This window comes from Prionailurus bengalensis, chromosome F2, assembly GCF_016509475.1.
Source record: "Prionailurus bengalensis isolate Pbe53 chromosome F2, Fcat_Pben_1.1_paternal_pri, whole genome shotgun sequence".
Lineage (NCBI taxonomy): Eukaryota > Metazoa > Chordata > Mammalia > Carnivora > Felidae > Prionailurus > Prionailurus bengalensis.
Genome location: NC_057353.1, coordinates 67602556 through 67623785, shown reverse-complemented (window position 1 = coordinate 67623785; position 21230 = coordinate 67602556). Strand labels below are relative to the sequence as shown.

At 37.1% G+C, this 21230-nt stretch overlaps 3 protein-coding genes across 11 annotated transcripts in view; 1 reads left to right on the top strand and 2 right to left on the bottom strand.

Moving 5' to 3' along the window:
• Positions 1-21230, top strand: part of TATDN1 (TatD DNase domain containing 1) — a 56516-nt gene that overhangs the window by 31400 nt on the left and 3886 nt on the right. For 7 of the 9 annotated variants that reach the window (XM_043601728.1, XM_043601732.1, XM_043601730.1 and 4 more), the window contains 3 exons: positions 8498-8568; positions 9761-9887; positions 12965-13159. In XM_043601728.1, coding sequence (XP_043457663.1) covers positions 8498-8568; positions 9761-9887; positions 12965-13067 — 301 coding nt within the window. In that variant the 3' untranslated portion in view covers positions 13068-13159. Of the gene's footprint in view, positions 1-8497; positions 8569-9760; positions 9888-9915; positions 13160-21230 lie in introns of those variants that run through there. The other 2 variants (XM_043601729.1, XM_043601733.1) reach the window with 2 other exon arrangements.
• Positions 13689-21230, bottom strand: part of RNF139 (ring finger protein 139) — a 12808-nt gene continuing 5266 nt past the window's right edge. Inside the window, exon 2 of the mRNA XM_043601721.1 lies at positions 13689-15852. Within this exon, the coding sequence (XP_043457656.1) occupies positions 14033-15852 (1820 nt within the window). The 3' untranslated portion in view covers positions 13689-14032. The remainder of the gene's footprint in view (positions 15853-21230) is intronic.
• The window catches only part of TRMT12 (tRNA methyltransferase 12 homolog), a 26490-nt gene continuing 21004 nt past the window's right edge, over positions 15745-21230 (bottom strand). The window contains exon 2 of the mRNA XM_043601724.1: positions 15745-15852. The gene's annotated coding sequence lies outside the window, so the exon portion shown is untranslated. The remainder of the gene's footprint in view (positions 15853-21230) is intronic.

Sequence of the window (21230 nt, the reverse complement as noted above, 5' to 3'; positions counted from 1 at the left end):
GCTCTGCCATACCCTGTGGTCAGCCTTGTTTGGGACTGGTGAACCCGCAAAGCAACCACCGCCCCACCACACCTTGGACAGCTCTGGCTGGGACTGCATCCTAGCCCCACCCAGCATGCCCGCAGCACTTGCAGCACAGTCACAACAGGAGGGCACACACAGCCCACCTGGCACATCCCTGGGGTACTTGGTTCTGGTGACCTGGTGGGGTGGGTAGGATTATGCTGCTTGGCCCCACAGGACACTTCTACACAAGGCCACTGCTTGCAAGGCCGGGAGTCGTAACTGATGTAATGCAAAGAGAAAAGCAGAGTCAACAGAATGAGAAGACAAGAGTTTATTCTAAATGAAAGAACAAAGAAAACCTCATAAAAAGAACTAAATAAAACCACGACAAGCAGTCTACCTGAGAGTTCAAAGTAATGGTTATAAAGATGCTCCCTGAACTAGAAAGGGGCTGTATAAACTCAGAAAAAGAGAAAATATAAAAAGAACCAATTAGAGATGAAGAATATAATAAATGAAGTGAAAAAGAATCTGCTACTAGATTAGAGGATACAGCAGAATAGATCAGTGACCTGGAAGACAAGGTAGTGGAAACCATCCAAGCTGAACAGAAAAGGAATTTTTAAACATGAGGATTTTTAAAACATCAACTAGGACAACATCAAGAATACTAATATTCGTAGTATCAGAGTCCCAGAAGGAGAAGAGAGAGGCAGAAAATCTGAAGAAATAGCTGAAAATTTTCCTAATCAGGGGAAGGAAATAGATGTCCAGGAAGCACACAGAGCCCCAAACAAGATGAACCCAATGATGTCCACACTAAAGCACTTAGTAATAAAAAGGTCAAAAATTAACAAGAGAATCTTAAAAGCAGTAAGAGAAAAGCAACCGATTACATACAAGGGAACCCCCCTAATGCTATCAGGTGATTTTTTTTTTTTTTTTTTATAGCAAAGACATTGAAGGCCTGAATAAAGTGGTGTCATGATATATTCAAAGTGCTGAAAGGAAAAAGCCTACAACCAAGAATACTGTGTCTGGCAGAGTTACTCAGAATTCAAGGAGAGAGGTTTTCTCAGACAAAACTTAAAAGAGAGTTCATCATCCCTAAATGGTCTTTGCAAGAAATGTTAAAGGCACTTCTTTAAGTAGATAAGAAAATGCCAACTAGAAGAAAATCATAAAGAGAAAACAGAAAATAAGTCTCTAGTAAAAGCAAACATACAATATAATAGAGCAATCACTTGTAAGACTAATAGGACATTTAAAAAAATAGTAAAATCAGTTATATTTCTAGTAATTACACAAAATAAAAATGTAAAATACGACACCATATACATAAAACTTGGGGAAAGAATGAAAATGTAGTGCTTTCAGTGTGCAAACTTAAACATCAACTGAAAATAGACTGTTGTATATGAACCTCATGGTAACCACAAACTTAAAACCTATAATAGATACACAAAAAGTAAAGAGGAATCCAAGCAGAAGACTAAAGAAAGCCATCAAACCACAAGGGAAGAGAGCAAGAGGAAGAAACTACAAAAACAACCAGAAAACAGAAAAATGGTAATAAGCACATACCTGTCAATAATTATTGTAAATGTTAATTAAATACTCCAATCAAAAAACATAGGGTGACTGGGTTTAAAAAAAAAAAAATTGCTGCCTACAAGAGATTCCCTTCAGATCTAAAGAAACAACACATAGACTGGGGTGTCTGGGTGGCTCAGTCAGTTGAGCAACCAACTTCAGCTTAGGTCATGATCTCACAGTTTGTAGGTTTGAGCCCCATGTCAGGCTCTGTGCTGACAGCTCAGAGCCTGGAGCCTGTTACGGATTCTGTGTCTCTCTCTCTCTGCCCCTCACCTGCTCGTGCTCTCTCTCAAAAATAAGTATTAAAAAAAAAAAGACACATGCATCCTGAAAGTGAAGGGAGGAAAATGATATTCCATGCAAATAGAAGCAAAAAAAAAAAAAAACCAAAAAACAAACAAAACTGCACTAGCAACACTTAAAGGATACAGTATACTTAAAAAAATTTTAATGTTTATTTGTTTTGAGGGAGAGAGAGACAGAGTGCAAGCAGAAGAGGGGCAGAGAGAGAGGGAGACACAGAATCTGAAGACGGTTCCAAGCTCCGAGCTGTCAGCACAGAGCCCAACACAGGGCTTGCACTCAGGAACTGCAAGATCAAGACCTGAGACAAAGTTGGACGCTTAGCCGACTGAGCCACCCAGGCTCCCCTGATACAGTATACTTTAAAACAAAGACTAACAAAACACAAAGAGGGCATTGCATAATGATAAAAGGATCAATCCAACAAGATCAATCCAACAAGAGGATATAATGATTGTAAGTATCTATGCATCCAATAGGAACATCTAAATATATAAAGCAATTTATTAACAGACATAAAGAGAGAAATGAATAGTGATAATAGTACTTTAACACCCCACTTACATCAATGCATAGATCATCCAACAGAAACACAATAAGGAAAACACTGACTTTGGACGACATAATAGATCAGATGCACTTAATGGATATACAGAATATTCCATCCAAAAACAGAACACACAAGTGCACACGGAACATTCTCCAGGATAGCTCACATGTGAGGCCACAAAACAAGTAAACTTAAGACTGAAGTCATATCCAGCATCTTTTCTGACTACAACAGTATGAAACTAGAAATCAATTACAGAGGGGTACCTGACTGGCTCAGACAGTACAGCATGTGATTTTTGATCTCAGGGTTGTGAGTTCAAGCCCCACACTGGTGTAGAAATTACTTTAAAAAATAAAATCTTTAAAAACATCAATTATGGGGGTGCCTGGGTGGCTCAGTCGGTTGAGTGTCCGACTTCAGCTCAGGTCATGATCTCACGGTCCATGAGTTTGAGCCCTGTGCCGGGCTCTGTGCTGACGGCTCAGAGCCTGGAGCCTGCTTCAGATTCTGTGTCTCTTTCTCTCTCTGCCCCTCCCCTGCTCACACTCGGTCTCTCTCTCTCTCAAAAATAAATAAACATTAAAAAAAATTTTTTAAAAACATCAATTATGGGGAAAAAAAACATATGGAAGCTAAACAACATGCTACTGAACGGGGTCGAGGAAATTAAAAAGATACCTTGAGACAAATGCAAATGGAAAAACAACAGTTCAAAATATTTGGGATGCAGCAGAAGCAGTTCTAAAAGGGAAGTTTAGAGGGCCACCTGGGTGGCTCAGTCAGTTAAGCGTCCACCTCTAGATTTCAACTCAGGTCATGATCTCACAATTGGTGAGTTCAAGCCCTGTGTCAGGCTCTGTGCGGACAGTGTGGAGCCTGCTTGGGATTCTCTGCCCCTCCCCTACTCTCTCAAAATAAAACTTTTAAATAAAAGGGGAGTTTAGAGCAATACAAGCCTACCTCAAGAAACAAAAATCTCAATCTAACCTTACACACAAAGAAACTAGAAAAAGAAGAAATGAAGTTGAAAATTAGAAGAGATAATAAAGAGAACAGAAATAAATGAAATACAGACTTAAGAAACAAGAAAAAAAATAACCAATGAAACTAGAATTGGTTCTTTGAAAAAATAAGCAAAATAGATAGACCTATAGCCAGACTTATAATAAAAGAGAGGACTCAAAATCAAATGACAAATAACCAACACCACAAAACAGAAAGGATTATGAGACTACTGTGAAAAATTATACAACAAATTGGACAACCTAGAAGAAATGGATAGATTCCTAGAAAAATACCAAGAATGAATTAGGAAGAAACAAAATCTGAACAGACTGATGACTAGTAATGAAATTGAGACATTAAAAAAAGAAAAAAAAATACCCACACACCCAACCAACCAACAAAATCCAACAACTCCCACCAAACCAAAGTCCTAGATCAGATGCTTTACAGATGAGTTGTACCAGACTTTTCAAGAAGTGTTACTACCTATTCTGAAACTATTCCAAAATATTGAAGAGGAAGGAATCCTTCCAAATTCATTCTATTAAACCAGCATTACCCTGATACCAAAAACCAAAGGCACTACAAAGTAGAAAATTACAGGTATCTCTGATAAACATGATTATAGCATTCCTCAACAAAATATCAGCAAACTGAACCCAACAATATATTAAAAGGATCATTCATCATGACCAAGTAGGATTTGTTCCAGGGATGCAAGGATGGTTCAATGTCTGAAAATCAAACAGCACGTTAACAAAGGAAAGGATAAAAATCATATGATCATTTCAGTAGACAACAGAAAAAGCATTTGACAAAATTCAACATCCACTCATAGAAATTATCAACAAAGGGAGTACAGAGGGAGCACACATCAACATAATAAAGGACAGATATGACAAGCTAACATACTCAGTGGTGAAAAGCTAAAAGCTTTCCCTCTGAGATTAGGAACAAGACAGACAAAGATGTCCACTCATGCCACTTATATTCAACGTAAGTACTGGAAGTCATAGCCACAGCAATCAGACAAGAAAAAGAAAAGCCATCCACACTGGTAAGTAGGAAGGAAAACTGTCACTATTTGCAAGTGACATAGTATTTTTAGAAAGCCCTAAACAATTAGAATAAATGAATTCACTAAAGTTACAGGATAGAAAGTTAATGTACAAAAATCAGTTGGGTCTCTGTACACTAAAATGGGCATAAAGAGAAATTAAGAAAATCCCACTGGGGCGCCCTGGGTGTCTCAGTGGGTTAAGTGTCTGACTCTGATTTCAGCTCAGGTCATGGTCTCACGGTTTGTGCGATCAAGCCCTACACTGGGCTCTGTGCTGATAGCGTAGATAGAGCCTGCTTGGGATTCCCTCCCCACCTCTCTCTGCACCTCCTGCGCTTGTGTTCTCTCTCTCTCAATAAACAAACATTTTAAAAGCCCCATTTACAATTGTGTAAGAATAAAATACGTAGGAATAAGTTTAACCAAAGTTGTTAAAGACCTATACTCTGAAAACTCTAGGATACTGATGAAAGAAAGTGAAGACATCACAAATAAATGTAAAGATATTCCATGCTCATGGATTGGAGGAATTAATGTTAAAATGTCCATTCAACCCAAACCAATTCACAGACTCAGTGTAATCCCTATCAAAACACCAGTAATATTTTTCAGAGAAAATCCTAAGATGTGTAAGGGACCACAGAACACCCTGAGGAGCTAAAGCAATCTTATCACAATCTCAGATTTACTATACTACAAAGCTATAGTAATCAAAACTATATGATACTGGCACAAAAACACACAAGGGGGTGCCTGGCTGGCTTGGTCAGAGGAGCATGTGACTCTTGATCTCGGGGTCGTGAGTTCAAGCTCCACATTGGGTGTAGAGATTACTTAAATAAAATTTTGTAAAAACAGACACATATCAGTGGAACAGAATACAGAGCTCCGGCATAAATCTATACTTGTACAGTGAATAATTTACAACAAAGGAGGCAAGAATACACAGGAGAAAAGATCGTCTCTTCAATAAATGGTGTTGGGAAAATGACCACTTTCTTAGATCATAAACAAAAATAATTCAAAATGGATTAAAGACCCAAATGTAAGATCTGAAACCATAGGCAGTAAACTCTTGAACATCAAGTTCAAGAAAGAAAAGAAAACGTAGGCAGTAAACTCTTAAACATCAGTTTTAGCTATATTTTTTGGATTTGTTCTCAGGCAAGGGCAACAGAATAAAAAATAAGCAACAGGAATTACATTGAAGTAAAAGGTTATGCGCAGTGTAGGAAACATCAACAAAACAAAAAGGCAACATACTGAATGGAAGAAACTATTTGCAAATGATAAGCCTGATAAGTGGTTAATACCCAAAACATGTAAAGAACTCATACAATTCAACACCAATTTAAAAATCTAGTTTAAAAATGGGTAGAAGACCTGAACAGACATTTCTTCAAAGAAGACATACACATGCCAACAGACACATGGAAAGATGCTCAATGTCTCTAACCATCAGGGAAATGCAAATCAAAACCACAATGTGGTATCACCTCACGCCAGTTAGAATGGCTAGTATCAAAAAGACAAGAAATAACAAGTGTTGGCAAGGGTGTGGAAAAGGGAACCCTTGTGCAGGGTTGGTGGGACTGTAATTGGTACGGGTACTATGGAAAACAGTATGGCAGTTCCTCAAGAAATTACAAATAGAAATACCACACAATCCAATAATTACACTTCTGCTTGTCTGCCTGAAAAAAAAAAAGGCACTAATTCAAAAAGATACATGCATCCCTGTGTTAACGGCACCATTATTTACAACCACCAAGATATGGAAAAAATCTAAGTGCCTGTCAATAGATGAATGGACAAAGGTTTGCATATACAAAATGGGATGTTACTCAGCCATAAAAAAGAATGAAATCTTGCCATATGCAACATGTATGGACCTAGAGGGTATTATGCTAAGTGAAATAAGTCAGACAAAGAAAGACAAATACTTTATGATTTCACTTCTGTGTGGAATCTAAAAAATAAATGACCAAACAAAAAAATTAAAAATAGAGAACTGGTGGCTGTTTTAAGGGGATTTAGAGGTACAGACTCCAGTTATAAATTAGTCATGGGGATGCAAAATACAATGTAGAGAATATAGTCAATAATAGTGTAATAAGTTTGTATGGTGAGCATTTTGTAGACAAATGTCAAAGCTCTATGGTTTACACCTGTAACTACTGTAATATTGGATGTTCACTATGCTTCCGTTACAAAAGGAACCTACCAAACTGTATGGTACTGGCACAAAAACAGACATATACATCAACAGGACAGTATACAGAGGCCCGACACAAAGCCAGATGGAGACAGACGGAATCAAGACCAGGAAACTTCAAAGCAAACAACTGGGTTTCTTCATAAAATAAATTTTAAGGGGAAGAAGAGATGCAGGAAAATTTAACAGGTTAAGAGATTTAGACTGCAATGCGTGGCTCCCATTTGGATCCTAAGTCAAACAAACAACACGAATGTAGGACACTGTGACAGTTTGAATACTGGTATATTAAAAGAGTTGGGGTTTCTTAAACATGATAATAGTATTGTGGTTGCATTTTTTTTTAATATTCATGCTTAAAGATACATGCTGAAATATTTTCTGAAATAAATGCTAAAATGTAGAAACTACAACAATTTGAATTTCCTTCAAGATTATATAGAAGAGGTTTGGGACGAGTGGATGGGATCGTTATCGGCCAGGAGTTGATAACTGATGGGGCCAAGTAATGAATACATGGGGGTTTTTATATTCTAGTTTTATATATATTTTAACCTCTCCAGAAAGAAAGTTATATATATGCTAAAATTAAAAGTGCAACGTAAGGACAGTATTAATCATCATTACATTATATAGCAAACCATCCCAAAACTCATTGGCTTATGACAGGAGGTATTTTTTTCTTACTGCTGAGTCTTTGGGTTAGCTAGGGGTTGACTGACAGAGGCAGATCTTTCAGGCTACATGTTGAATTCAGATCCAAGTTACGTGTTTTCATTCTGGATGCCCAGGCTGAAGAGGCAACAGATGTTAAATGCATGCTACTCTCAGATCACAAAAGTGCCATCAAAATCAAAACAGTGCATTTCAAGCTTCTGCTCATGGCCAGATTTAAGCTCCTCCTTCTAAGAAACCATGGCAAGGGTATAGATACATTTCTATTCAAGGAAGGTGAAGAACTGAGACCAATAAAACAGTCGTCTCGTGGTCTGAAAATGAAAGTTAAGGAAATGAAAGTTAATTTCCCAGGAATGGATGAAAGAAAGAAGGCCTAGCAGACTAATTCAGGAGTCCTAAAATTGACTAATAAAAGTCCCAGAAAGAGAGAAGACAAGAGAGGAAAATTCCTTTTTTCCCATAATTTTTCTCAGAGTTGGGGGTGGGGGGTGGGGTCTAAATTGGAAGGGTTCTAACACATCAAGTTTCAGAATGTCAAAAGTAATGGAAGATCCTGTTTCTAGATGTGGGGGAAAGGGCACCAAAAGAGGAGACTCAAACTGACATCTCTAACTAGGTGGTCATTTTCATTCCTTGTTAAATGCTGCTCGTTCTGAGACTATGATTTTCATCCTTTGTGAAGATTCGATTTCTGGTTAGTGAAGCATTAATTTTGATATCTTTGTACCAATACCTAGCCCATACAGAACTGACCAGACCTTCAAACTCAGCATTTTGAGCCTTTCTACGTTATGCAAATTACCCAGGGAAGCAAATGAATTCTTTAAATAAAGTTTTACACAGACTGATTTTTATTGCTCAACTGATAAGCACAAAAAAAACTGCATCCCCCAAAAGCCAGGATATGGTTGGAATAGATCTTAATCCGGATTCTGTAAGGATAGAAATGCGTATACTGCCATTAGAGCCAACCAAAGTTTTGTTTGGGGATTTTAGGTTTTGTAATGTTTTAGGTAAGTTTATAATACAAAAAAAAGTTCCTCATTAAATATACCTTATTATCTCTGAAATTTTTTTTAAGCTCACTGAAAACTGAGGCTAATTTGGAAGTTTTGAAGTCAATACCTAGTGAAAAATTAATGATTGAAACTGGTAAGTTTATGCTTTTTGAACTTTCATTTTCATATTAAACCATACCAAAACAGCTAGACAAAAGTTAAATATCTTAAAGACGCTCAATCTCAACAATTATACTTTTCAGAAAACCTTTGAGGTTTTTATTAACAGAAAAGTATCCAATCAAGTTTCTCAATTTTAGAAGTTTGACTAAGCCAAGCACTTAAAAATGGGATGTCAGAATATGTGGTGACTAAGGAGGTTATAAATATTTTATTAAACTAGTGGTCTTATTTCACCTCAGGGTTTCAAAATCTTCAAAACATTTTTTTACAAAATGTCATCTTAGTAATGGCTTAATTCTACGATACTTTTCAAGTAAAGTACATAAATTTAAATCACACTGGTTTAGTCAAAGAATTTTAGAAATTAATCTGTTGCCTCTTAAAACAAGGTTAGAAGCTAAAAATTTTACCTAGCCCTGAACTTAAGGCTTTACTTACACATATGGACTTTTTAGTAAAGTCAAGACTAAGCCATTCTGAAGAATCAGGTTTATTTCCTTGGAGAGTCATGACAAATTATTTTATTAAAAGCACAATGCTTGTAAAATGTGTAAATTCTTACAATTCTTTATTAAAGAAAGAGGTAAGTGAATAATCCTAGTATTGAAAGCCACTGTTTTCCATTCAGGAGAGGCAAATAGAGGTTTAACTTTTTTCTGGTTATAATTGGTGTTCTTTCAGCTTTCTTTTTTAAAAAGTATGTCATACACCAACAGTAATGTTAGCAGAAAAAAAATGAGACTCCTAAAAAGCAATTAAAATTTTAAAAATGCATTAAAAAATTTGTAGAGTTCAAGGTTTAATCTTGTGCTTAGATTTTTTTTTGCTTTCAATCATAGCTTGTATTTAGGAATTTACATTATTTGTTTGATAACGTTCATTACAAAAACAGTAATTTGAGGGGCGCCTGGGTGGCAGCTCAGTTAAGTGTCCGACTTCGGCTCAGGCCACGATCTCACAGTTCGTGGGCTCGAGCCCCGCATTGGGCTCTGTGCTGACAGCTCAGAGCCTGGAGGCTGCCTCAGATTCCGTGTCTCCCTCTCTCTCTCTCTGCCCTTCCCCTATTCTCTCACACAAAAATAGACATTTAAAACTTTTTTTTAAAAAATCAGTAATTTGAAAGGTAAATCTCTGAAGAGACTTCTTTCTTTGCTCAACTCCAGATGCACCTTGGTGTGGAGTGAAAAGTACACATGCTGGGTCAAAATATGTAAAAACTTCGTTTCCTACCAAAAAGAAGTGGGAAAATGGGCACTGTGTGAAAGACAGGAATGAACCCTGCCATATAATGTAAGTATTTTGTTTTCTTGGTCTTCAGAACACTAAAGTCAACTACCAAATGCCACTTACAGAATGAACTCAAGGGACTAAAGTTGGGTGAAATTCAAATGAGGTTCAGCTCAAAGGCCACCATTTTGAAACGATTTGGAAGGATTTGCACTAAGTTGCTCTGTCTCTGCCCCTCTTCATATCATTTCAACCTCTCAGCTCAATAAAAGTGGTTATATTACAGCAGTAAGAACTTCATGTGATTTTGGTCATTTGTCATTTTGTAGGAAAGGCAGAAAAGATTCTCACACTGCTTCCTGGCTGATGGTTATAAAAAGGTACTCTTAGCAGGAGACCTTTTTAATGGTATCTGTATTTTAAATGAATTGACAACCTGAATAAACCTAAGAAGTAACACATTTCTTTGAGCCCCTGAACAAAAGGGCAAGGTATAGAAAGGATTTCCTTTTTCTACCCCAAAAGGAGAAAAAAAAATTCAGAATTAGTTTTTGATTATAATACATGTAGCATGTGAAAAGAAGGGCTGTTTACCCATCTAACTGTTAAGGAGCTATAGAGCATGTAACTTACAGGTTACCTTTATATCATTTTAATGGGCACATCCAGTTTTTGTTTGCATAAGCTGATAATTTAAATCTAGACTGTATCAATCAAGTATGGTTTACCAGTTCAGGCAATTGAACTGTTAATTTTAGGTTGTAATAATTCCTTTCATATACATTTTTTAAGTAGCTTTTAACAGGTAAGTGTATCAGATAAGATCTAAAATGCAGCAGGCAGAAAAGTGAAAAATTATTCTATAAAAATAATACTGGAAAGATTTTCCTTTGTTAACATTCTGTTGTTGGCAAGGATTTTAAAACCAGATGTTTTAAAACCCATAGGCTGAGGAATACATTTAAATCCTGGCTAGTAAAGAATCACTTGTAACTTTTATAAAATGCAGCTACCTGCAGATTGTCAGAAGACAATTATTTCTGAATCTTTCGGAGATTTAAAGAGACACTAGAGACAACAAACTGGTATTTTTCCAGCAGCCAGCTTAGAGGAAGTATTGGCCAACGGGGATCCAAGTCAGTTTTCTATACTGCCTTGATGTTAAGTACAGTATAGCTCTGGACCTAGGTTACACATCTGTAAAACAAAATTCTGTGGTCTTCCAAGTGCAGACTGTTAAGCAAGAAAGCTGGAGTCTCAGCTGCAATTATGAATACCAGTTGAGGAGGCTGAGCTTGGGAAAGCCAGCATTTACAAACTGAAAGTTTTTAAACCACATTTCAAAAACACACATGCCTCTAGTCTAACGCTAATTACTAATTAATTCCTACTTAAAAAGTCATTTTTATCAATCCCATCTATTAACAGTTTTATATTTTAATTATTTTTATAGAGATCGTTTCTCCCTTTTAGATTATAAATTCCACGAAACACATTTTGAAGCTCTTGTATGTCAGGAAGGTGTAAGTTACTGAGGTTACATAGAAGAATCAAAGTCCCCGCCCGCATCCACCCAGCAGATGACGAGACACATTCTGCCAGACACTTTGGATAAGACACTGAAGGTGTCAGACAGGAATCCTTGCCCTCCTGAAGCAAAGCGGCAGAAAGTATAATCCAAGATGTTAGTTCTGTTACAGAGGTATGAATATACGACTAGGAGCACAGGACATAGTCACTGCCTGCCTTGTGGGGAAGTAGCTTAACTAAGGTGACATTTCAACTGGTCACAAAGTGCAACTGGGAGTTAGGCCAGACCAGGACAGACGCCTTGAGCAAAGGCAGGCTGCAGAAGGGCTTGGCTGCTCAGAGGGGAAACAATGAGCTTACTGTGACAAAAAGTAGGATGCACGGGTAAGTAATAAGTCTGGGAAGACTGGTGAGGGCTCCTGTATGCCAACCTTAGTAGTTTAGATTTCACCAGGACCCAAGGACTTTCAGCAGGAAAATGGCAGTTGTTTTTAAAACGCTGTTAACATATCAGCACAGAGAAAGGACTGAAAAAGGAGATGGGTGGCAGGAACCTTACTGATTTCACACGTTATGCAGGTAAGTTCTAATTCTGAGTAGTTAACAGAGGAAAGTTCTGTAGTTTACTAAGAAAATTGGGTCCTTAATGTCAATTTAAATGTTAACAGATCTGCTTTTAGCATACTTTGATCTAGATAATAAAAATTTAGTCTGTATTAAGCGAAGCTTTTGTGTTACGATTATGTACTTAAAAAATTCCAGTAAGTCTCTAATCTCTGTCCCTAATTGCTTTAGTTGCTTATATTTAAGAAACCCATAGCAGGGACAAAAAACTTAACACAAAGAATATTTAAATGTTTAATTTGGACTTTAGAACTTTCTAATTCATGTATAAAAACATTACATATCGTACGGCTAGAGAACACTCATGATGATGATGATTCTAGGCAGAGAAACTGAAAGATCTGACACCCAGGCTGTTCTTGATCGTGCAGGGAAAAAGTACAGAGGAGAAAGCACGTCTCCTCCCCCCTCCCCCAATAACCATGCATTATTCCAAGTGAATAACTTGTAACTTCCTTTGCGGTCACTGTGCTAATGATGATGCAGCAATTTCCTGCTGTCCTCTGAGACTAATTCTCTTAGCAGAGGTGCTCAAACTTTGCTGTACCCACAATGCCACCTACCTTGCGACTCAGCACACATGTACGTATAAAACCAAACAAAAATGAAACAGTACTTCCCTTATTAAGTGCAATGTACTTTTCCTTTTCTTACAATTTTCTGAAAATTCATCATGACCCACTAATGAATGCATAATGACTTACGGTTTAAAAGAACTCGTCGTCTTCACTGGGTTAGTTCCATTAATTTGTGGTAGACATGATATGGGCTGGTTTTAGAATTTATTTGAACCTGGTCCTTGTCTCAACTTACCCTATTTTAAATATGGCAGCGGTTCGGCCTTTCTGTTGAAAACTTTATAGCTGGTTAAAGCTTGTTATGTTAAAGGTGCTAGTACAAGAGCTTCCTTTGCACGGATGAAGAGAAAACCTTTAAAACCGAGCAGGTACTTGGAAGTAACCATCCATTTTTGTTTTCTCTTTTAGTCAAATACTGGAGATAATGTCAGCAGTGAGAGAGCAGGATCCACTGGAATTAGCCAATACACTATATAACAACACCATTAAAATCTTTTTTCCTGACATGTAATTAGTATGTCCTTTCCATTTTCCATCATGTATGTAAAATTTCACGGTAAACCTTACTAAAGGACTGAATAAAGAAATGCTCTGGAAGTTGAATGGAAAGTTATTGTATGTTACTGCACACCATCCCCCTCATTTTTAATCCATAAAGTCAGATCAAAAAATGTTTAATGTCAACTAATGTCTTAGTTTACATCAATGAAAACTCCCAAATATTTCATCTTGTAATCTCTTCCAAAGTCTGAAAGGACAAGTTTATGTCAACGCTGCAAACACAGAATGGCCAATAAGCATACTGGGTTTTTGTTTTGTTTTTTTACATCAAAATTAAACAAGTAGCACATTCTGGTTTATATCCCAAAGTTTAGTTGAGATAAACCTGTTTCTCAACTCTTACACAATCTCTGAATCATGACTTTCCACCCCAGCTCCACAAGGGGCTGCTCTCAAATTTCAAGAAAGTCTCTTCCGGCAGCCTATTTTGCCTTTGTTTTAAAATACCCCAGGTATAGCTTTTATCCTCTGGTCCAAATTATTTTATTTCTTTCACGTAATGTGGTTTCCTCTGATTTGCATTTTCATTCCTCCCATCCATTTTAAAGAAAAACTAAGGTCCACAGTTAGATACTTTCATATGCTTTCATTGAGGAATCTTTGGCACAGTTGATGCACTGTATTATCATTACATCTATTAAAAAGCTAGTTGTTCAAATTTTGTCATAAAAACGTGAAAACATTTTATTCTATGTACAACAATGTACACAAATTTAAATAGGTCACCAAAGAGACCAGAAGTAATTAAAGAGGTATATTTACAGTAGCACATCACAGTAAACGGAAAACCATTCACAGATTCAACATGGATACTGTTTTTGTGCTTGGTTACACACTGAAGTGAAGCATATTACTCCATTTTGGATGAACTGAATTTTAAACAAATACCTCAATGATTAGCAAATGCTATTTTAATCAGTCAGTATCATCATTAATAAACTCGTCAGCCGCAGGGCCTGTGTGTTGCTGAATCACTCCATTTCTTTCTCTTTGAACATCGTCATCACAATCTGTACTGTCCTCTTCGTTCAATTCCCTGTCAGATTCAGCAGCAGCTTCCCTTATAGCTTCCTCTGGATTTTCATTCGGTGCAATAAATCCATTGTTGTTAGATACATTTGAGTTATCCTTAATGTCATCTTCGATGTACACTTTTTGATGGCACATTGGACAAGTATCTTGAATGTACAGCCATTTCCGAAGGCAAAGTGCATGGAAATAATGATTACATGGCGTGATGCGAGCAGAGGTCGTAAACTCATGATAGCAGATTGCACACACATCATCTATCTCTTGTAAGCGGCTCCCTTTTATTTCAGGAAGTGAATTAATTTTCTTAACAGCAGTCCTACGATTCATGAATGTCTTCCAGCCATTTTTTGCTTGTAAGTAGATGTTAAAATATGCATGTAGACACATCATACAAGCCCGAATTTTACTTCCTGACTCAAACATCATAGTGTAAGCCCCATTTCCAAACATCACTACTCCAAATATAAATTCAATAATATTGCCTGTTGAACGAACATAGTAGACATAATCATCAAGCTTTTCCCAAAGGACATTATAGTAGCCGTCAATCATGAATAATGTATAAACAGTGAGAGAAACAATTACTTTTAAGCAGAGTTCCACACAAAAGGCTGTAACTGCAAACAACCACGTATTTAGCGCATAGTGATGCCAAAGCACGTAACTGAGTAAAACGGGAAGAATAAACAGGCAAGCTGAGACAAAGAGCACAGGAAAATGTCTACGAAAAGATGACACATGAGAGGCACTGAGAGACATTAATACAGGGTCTGTCATCCCATGGATGAAATGCAGGACTGCAGTTAATAAAAGGCACATGTTTCTACTTAAGCGAATAAGTCTCTCTTCTGGTCTTAGCCCACTTAAACCAGTCTGAAGAGCCAAAATAAAAAATAAAACAGGTGCTACGAAGCCAAGTCGCCTGTCATCCTCTTCAGTGGATCCAATAAAAGCCAATATTCCAAGGCCCAAATAATGGGCTATTGAGGAAATTACAGCACTCATGCCCAGTACAGTTAGTGTAGAATCACATCCACTAATTATAAGATTGCAAATGAGGTCCCAGAAATCATCCCAAGAAATAAAGAAGGAATCAGTTTCATTTGCCATCCTTAAGATGTACATCAACACCGTAGCCTGAGCTGTAATTCTTGTTAGCCAGAAGACTCTCAGTATATCTGGAAAACGAATCCTCTTCCATGTGTCCTCCATTAATAACTGTAATCCATAAATTCGATACATGTGCCTCACTAAAAGATAAACATATCGTGTAGAATAATAAAACCACTTAAGTTTCACTACCAAGACAAGCACTGTGTTTAACGTGAGAATCAAGGAAGAAGTAAAAACTAAAGTCTCTCGGATGTGTAATGGCAGCTCTGTGATCAGGCCTATTACAGGAACTAAGAGATCCAAAATAATTAGTTGTGAATAGATGGAATGGATCTGCAGTAGTGTAATATATCCAATGCCCAAGGTCAGCTGGAGAACGATGAGTGCCATCCATAGCGAGGGCCCTTTGCGAGGAAGCAGCTCAATTCCAAAAGCTGATGTGTTGTAGGCACCATAGAAGTCAATGTGCAAAGAAGCATAATAATTTACCAACACTGAAGTTGCAGCTAATAGAAAGGCCGAACTGTACATGTAAAACTTGAAAAGTGATCGTTGTGACAAGATCAGAACAATACTGGATACAAATATACCTAAACAAGAGAGGAAAAAAAAAAAAGAAAAAAAGAAAGAACAGGTCATTTGAACACAACATTTTTAAGAATGTTTTTCTAATAATTATGCCATTCTCCCCTTACTCAGGAAATATGAATATTTTCAAAGTTACGAACTTAACTAAGCCTCAAGACAATTTAGGTTTAAAGGCCAATAAAGGTTTTGTAAAGTCAGGGTTCACCAGAACAGACCAAACAATATTTTAAAAAATCTTATTCCTTTATGTTCTAATTCCCAAAGTAATTCCAGTAGTACTGTATGTCCAGACCCCAAAATTATCTTCAAGATCAGTTTGTAGTGATACATACATTTTAATGTTTTAAAATCTTGAAAGAACATATCCTTTATAATTTCATAATCACTAAAAATATTTAAAACAATTCCATTACTTTAAAAAAAACATTAAGAATTAAAAATAATCAAAATGCAAATATTTGCCTATTAAACCTTAGATTACTTTTTCTTAAAAGTCACATTTAGGAAATCAAGTTTAACTTTTATAATTACACCTAAGGCCTCCTTTTCCTCAAACAGTGAACTCCTGCTGGCTTTTATTTTTCCTGCTCCTTAAATCTGCATTCTCCCATGGGTCCAAAATCAGGGTTTTTTTTTTTTCTACATACTTTCCTGCAGATTTCAGAAACATCCTCCAAAGTTCTCTTTTTTCCTGTAATTACTGTATCTTTTACTACAAATAGTCAACCCTTTTTATTCTCTAAATTACAGAAGTAACACTTAGAAAACCAAAACATGTTTTAAAAACTGGTAATAAGGGGCGCCTTGGGTGGCTCAGTTGGTTAAGCATCCAACTGTTGACTTCAGCTCAGGTCATGTTTTCATGGTTCATGAGATTGAGCCCCACATCAGGCTCTGCACTATCAGTATACAGATTTTCTCGGGATTCTCTCTCTGTTCCTCCCCTTGCTCGTGCTCGCTCTCAAACGTTTTTTTAAAATGATAATAAAGCCCTCCCCCCACACTCTGTATGTAACCAATGTACAGTGTGACATGCATCCAGGATCATCTTTCTTTGTGCTCTGACAAGTTGTTTTTTTTTAATTTTTTTAATGTTTTTATTTTTTTATATTTGAGAGAGACAGAGCATGAGCAGGGGAAGGGCAGAGAGACGGAGACAGAATCTGAAGCAGGCTTCAGGCTCCGAGCTGTCAGCACAGAGCCCGATGTGGGGCTTGAACTCAGGAGCAGTGAGGTCGTGACCTGAGCCAAAGTTACACACTCAACAGACTGAGCCACCCAGGCACCCCAACTCTGACAAATTTAAGTGAGATCACAATAAACATTATTGCCCAAGGTTTCAACTACGGAAACAATATCCAAATATTCACCTAGTTTCACCTCTACCTTACAACTGAAACACTCAAAATTTCTAAAACCTAACTCACTTCAAATAGTTCTTGCAGGGGCGCCTGGGTGGCGCAGTCGGTTAAGCGTCCGACTTCAGCCAGGTCATGATCTAGCGGTCCGTGAGTTCGAGCCCCACGTCAGGCTCTGGGCTGATGGCTCAGAGCCTGGAGCCTGTTTCCGATTCTGTGTCTCCCTCTCTCTCTGCCCCTCCCCCGTTCATGCTCTGTCTGTCTCTGTCCCAAAAATAAATAAACGTTGAAAGAAAAAAAAAAATAGTTCTTGCAATTTCCATTTTCAGTTACACGTACCATTATTCTCTTAATGGCACCTCTAGCCCCACATCCTCCAACTTTGACAGTTATTTGCCAATTCTGCTAACACCTATTATGTCCCTTTACTCAGCGACACCAACCTGTTAGCTGGTGCCTAAAAGCTCTTGTCCAAATCTATCCAGTCCAACACCAAACTGCCTTTCTTCATTTCTATGCTCCAAAGCGGTGGCTCTTGAAATTACTATCAAGTGAAATCTACATTCCTTGTCCAAACATTCAAGGATCCAACGTGCTTTTTAGAGTAGCGCTCCTCCCAACACAGACCACCACTCCAGACTTCTTTCTCAAACATACCCCTTTCTCTGCCACAACTGCAGCTATGTTTACATTCTTCTCTTTGCTTGGTATGATGGGCTTCCCAAATTCCTGTCTAAATCCTATCCATCCAATCGACCCATTTTCTCTGGTAGTGACTGATCTTTCAACTTACCCACAGAACTTGGGGAAACGCCCAATACTCATATACTACCTGATGTTGTAGTTTGTAGTTATCTGAGTAGGTCATCTACCCTGCTATACAATATATTCTTGGTAGCAAGCTAGGTTCCTACCTTGCACATCTATGGATCCTAAAATATTCTGCAGAAAATAAATACAATTATTTCATTGTTCATTGAAGTCACATTGGGGAAATATTTCTGCTGCGTTCTAGATTATATTTGTAAAGGTAACCGCAAAATACAGCCCACCTGGAAACTGAAACCTATGGAAAGGTAAGACAAAACTGAGAAACCAGAGCTTGGAGTACAGAAAAAGTGGCAAACGCCAAAAACATCATCTACCCACCTTATTTCAACACGTAATCAAGAAAGACACTGCATATTACAATGGAGGCATTTTACAGTCTATTGCATGTAAAAAAGCAAGGGCTAGTTCTCAATGATGGCTTTGCCTATGAACTTAAAATTTATCCTGTGCTCACGTGTCAGATTATTCGTGAAAAGGAGAGAAGGGCACAATCACCTGAAAGACACATACATGTCTGCACAAGAACCACCTAATTCCTGGAGCAAGTGGTCACTGATAATCTCCCAAAGAGCTGACAGGTGGGAACGGGCCCTTTCACTAGAAAATGGGTTTTTGGGTTGGATTAGAAACATTTTTCACGTACGGTACAGGAAACAGAATTTACTCACCCACTATGTGTAATCTTACTTTTTCTATGTGGAAAAAAAAAAAATGTATTTTTCCTGAGACAAAACTTAACCTAATCTCCTAAAATAAGTCAAAATAAAACCCAAATAACTTCAGTCCTATTTTATGCCACTTAAAATGGAGAAAGCCAAACAGGGACTATAAATTATTTTTGTCAACTTGCTATCCACAAAATGGTAAATTAATCTTTACCTGTGAATAACCATGAACTCTGTTGTAATTTATAAACCAGTCCTTTTTATTCTAACAGCTCTTTTCCTTAAAGCTTATTTTCATACACAAATGAAGGAATGACTGGATTTTTCCAAATATTGCTGTAGAAAAAGTGCTATTTTGCTTCATGCAAATGTATCAAAGGAAAAAAGGGGGAGATGATGGCCAACGTAGTGAGACTATACTCCAAGTCTGGATGCGCCCCAGCAAGTAACAGTAAGAAACTGTTACTTTTCATGATTAAAATTATACTCCAGGCTACAATAATGACAAAACATTTCAAGAATAGTTTAAAATTATTTTAATTCCTACCCACAGTTTGCATGTAAGGTTCTTACAGTTTTCTTTTATGCTCATGTTCCTATGTATGGAATGTAGGAAAAATCAGCTCTCATCTCACAGAAAAAGCCCACGTGCCAAGTAACAAGCCTCTCAAGTAACATTCCCTCTTATGGCCTTTTAACATTGAAATAATACCAAGGTTTGTTGCGTTTTTACAACTTCAGACATAAAACTCTTGGTATTTATCCTGAAGGCCTAAGAAAATTAAGCGCAGGGGTAGATTTCTCATTAGGATTTAAGAGTAACCTGAAGAAGCAATCAAGACTATATATAAATGCTGCTTTATGAAGAAAAATCACCTTGGACGCTGGAGATCAGGGATCTCAGTACCCAGTGATTAGAGTTCCACTGAAGTTCTCACAGTAGGAAAAGAGCCAAGTATCAAAATCAATTCAGGAGCGTGGAAGATACATACAAACTTTATTCACGAAAGAGTTCAGGGCCTTTTCAACTTGATTACCAAAATAAGCAAACAAAACAAACACTGCCATGCGTGGCGCACAACAAAGTGTTTAACCCCTTTAGGTGTAAAGTCCATTCATACCTTCAACCCTGTCTAGAAACTGAGGACTAAAAACTGGAAGGAAATAAGACATAACATTTATAACTCTCCAGATATCTTTAAATACCTTTTAAACACAATCTAAAGAAAACTATGGAAAAACATTTAAATGCCTAACAAAGTAAAGAATGAACAACACAGAAATGTTATGATTACCGTAATCCAAAGAGAGTCCCGAGCAATAAAATGTAGACCAAGTAAATAAAATATCTTGAAATGTTAATCTGTAGGTGTACTTGATAAATAAACGAGAGCATAAAGTATTTCTACAGAATTCTCATTTGGGGTTTAAAAGGGCATTCTAAGTCTTTTATTAATAAGAAAACTAAATTTTTGCTTCTAAACTAAGATTTTTAACGTTTTTATTAAAAAGAAATGTGAGGGGCGCCTGGGTGGCGCAGTCGGTTAAGCGTCCGACTTCAGCCAGGTCACGATCTCGCGGTCCGTGAGTTCGAGCCCCGCGTCGGGCTCTGGGCTGGTGGCTCAGAGCCCGGAGCCTGTTTCCGATTCTGTGTCTCCCTCTCTCTCTACCCCTCCCCCGTTCATGCTCTGTCTCTCTCTGTCCCAAAAATAAATAAACGTTGAAAAAAAAAAAAAAAAAAGAAATGTGAGTATAATTTTTTTAAAGTCAAAAGGTATGGGTATAAAATGAAGAGTAAACAAAGTCTTGCATAAGCAAACACACATTCACGAACTCATTCTTTTTGCTTCTCATCCAAAGAGGATGTCATTGTAATAGTGGAGTTTTTATTATCTTTTTTAAAAATTGCATTTCTGATTACTTATCAAAGAGGGCATCTTCCGATTTATTGACCATGTTTCTTTCTCTGTGAATTGCCAATTTATCTTTTGACCATTTATCTATGGAGCGGTTTTTCCTTCTTGAATTGTAGACATTTAAAAATATTCTGGCTACAAATTCTTTATCAGTTATCTGTAATGCAAATATCTTCTGCAGGTATGTGGCTGATCTTTTCACATTTCTGCTGCTGCCTTTTGATTGACAGAGGTTTTTAATTTTAATATTGTTGGATTTACCAATCTTTATTTATACATTTACTTTCATACATTTTTAAAGCATTTCTCCCTTACTCGAAGGTTAAAAAAACTCTATATTCTCCTATATTTTCTTCTACATATTTTTAAAGTTTTGCTTTTCACATTTAGGTATTAATCCACCTAAAACTATTTATATATTGATGTGAGGTATGGACCCAGTGTAATTTTTTCCATGTAACTAAATGACCACTACCTGAATAGTCTGTATTTACCTCAATGTACGTACTTCAATTCTACCTCTGAAACACATCAAGTTTCTCTATATACATGGATGCTCTGTTTCTGGGGTTTCTATTCTGTGCTATTGGTCTATTTATCTATCTCAGTG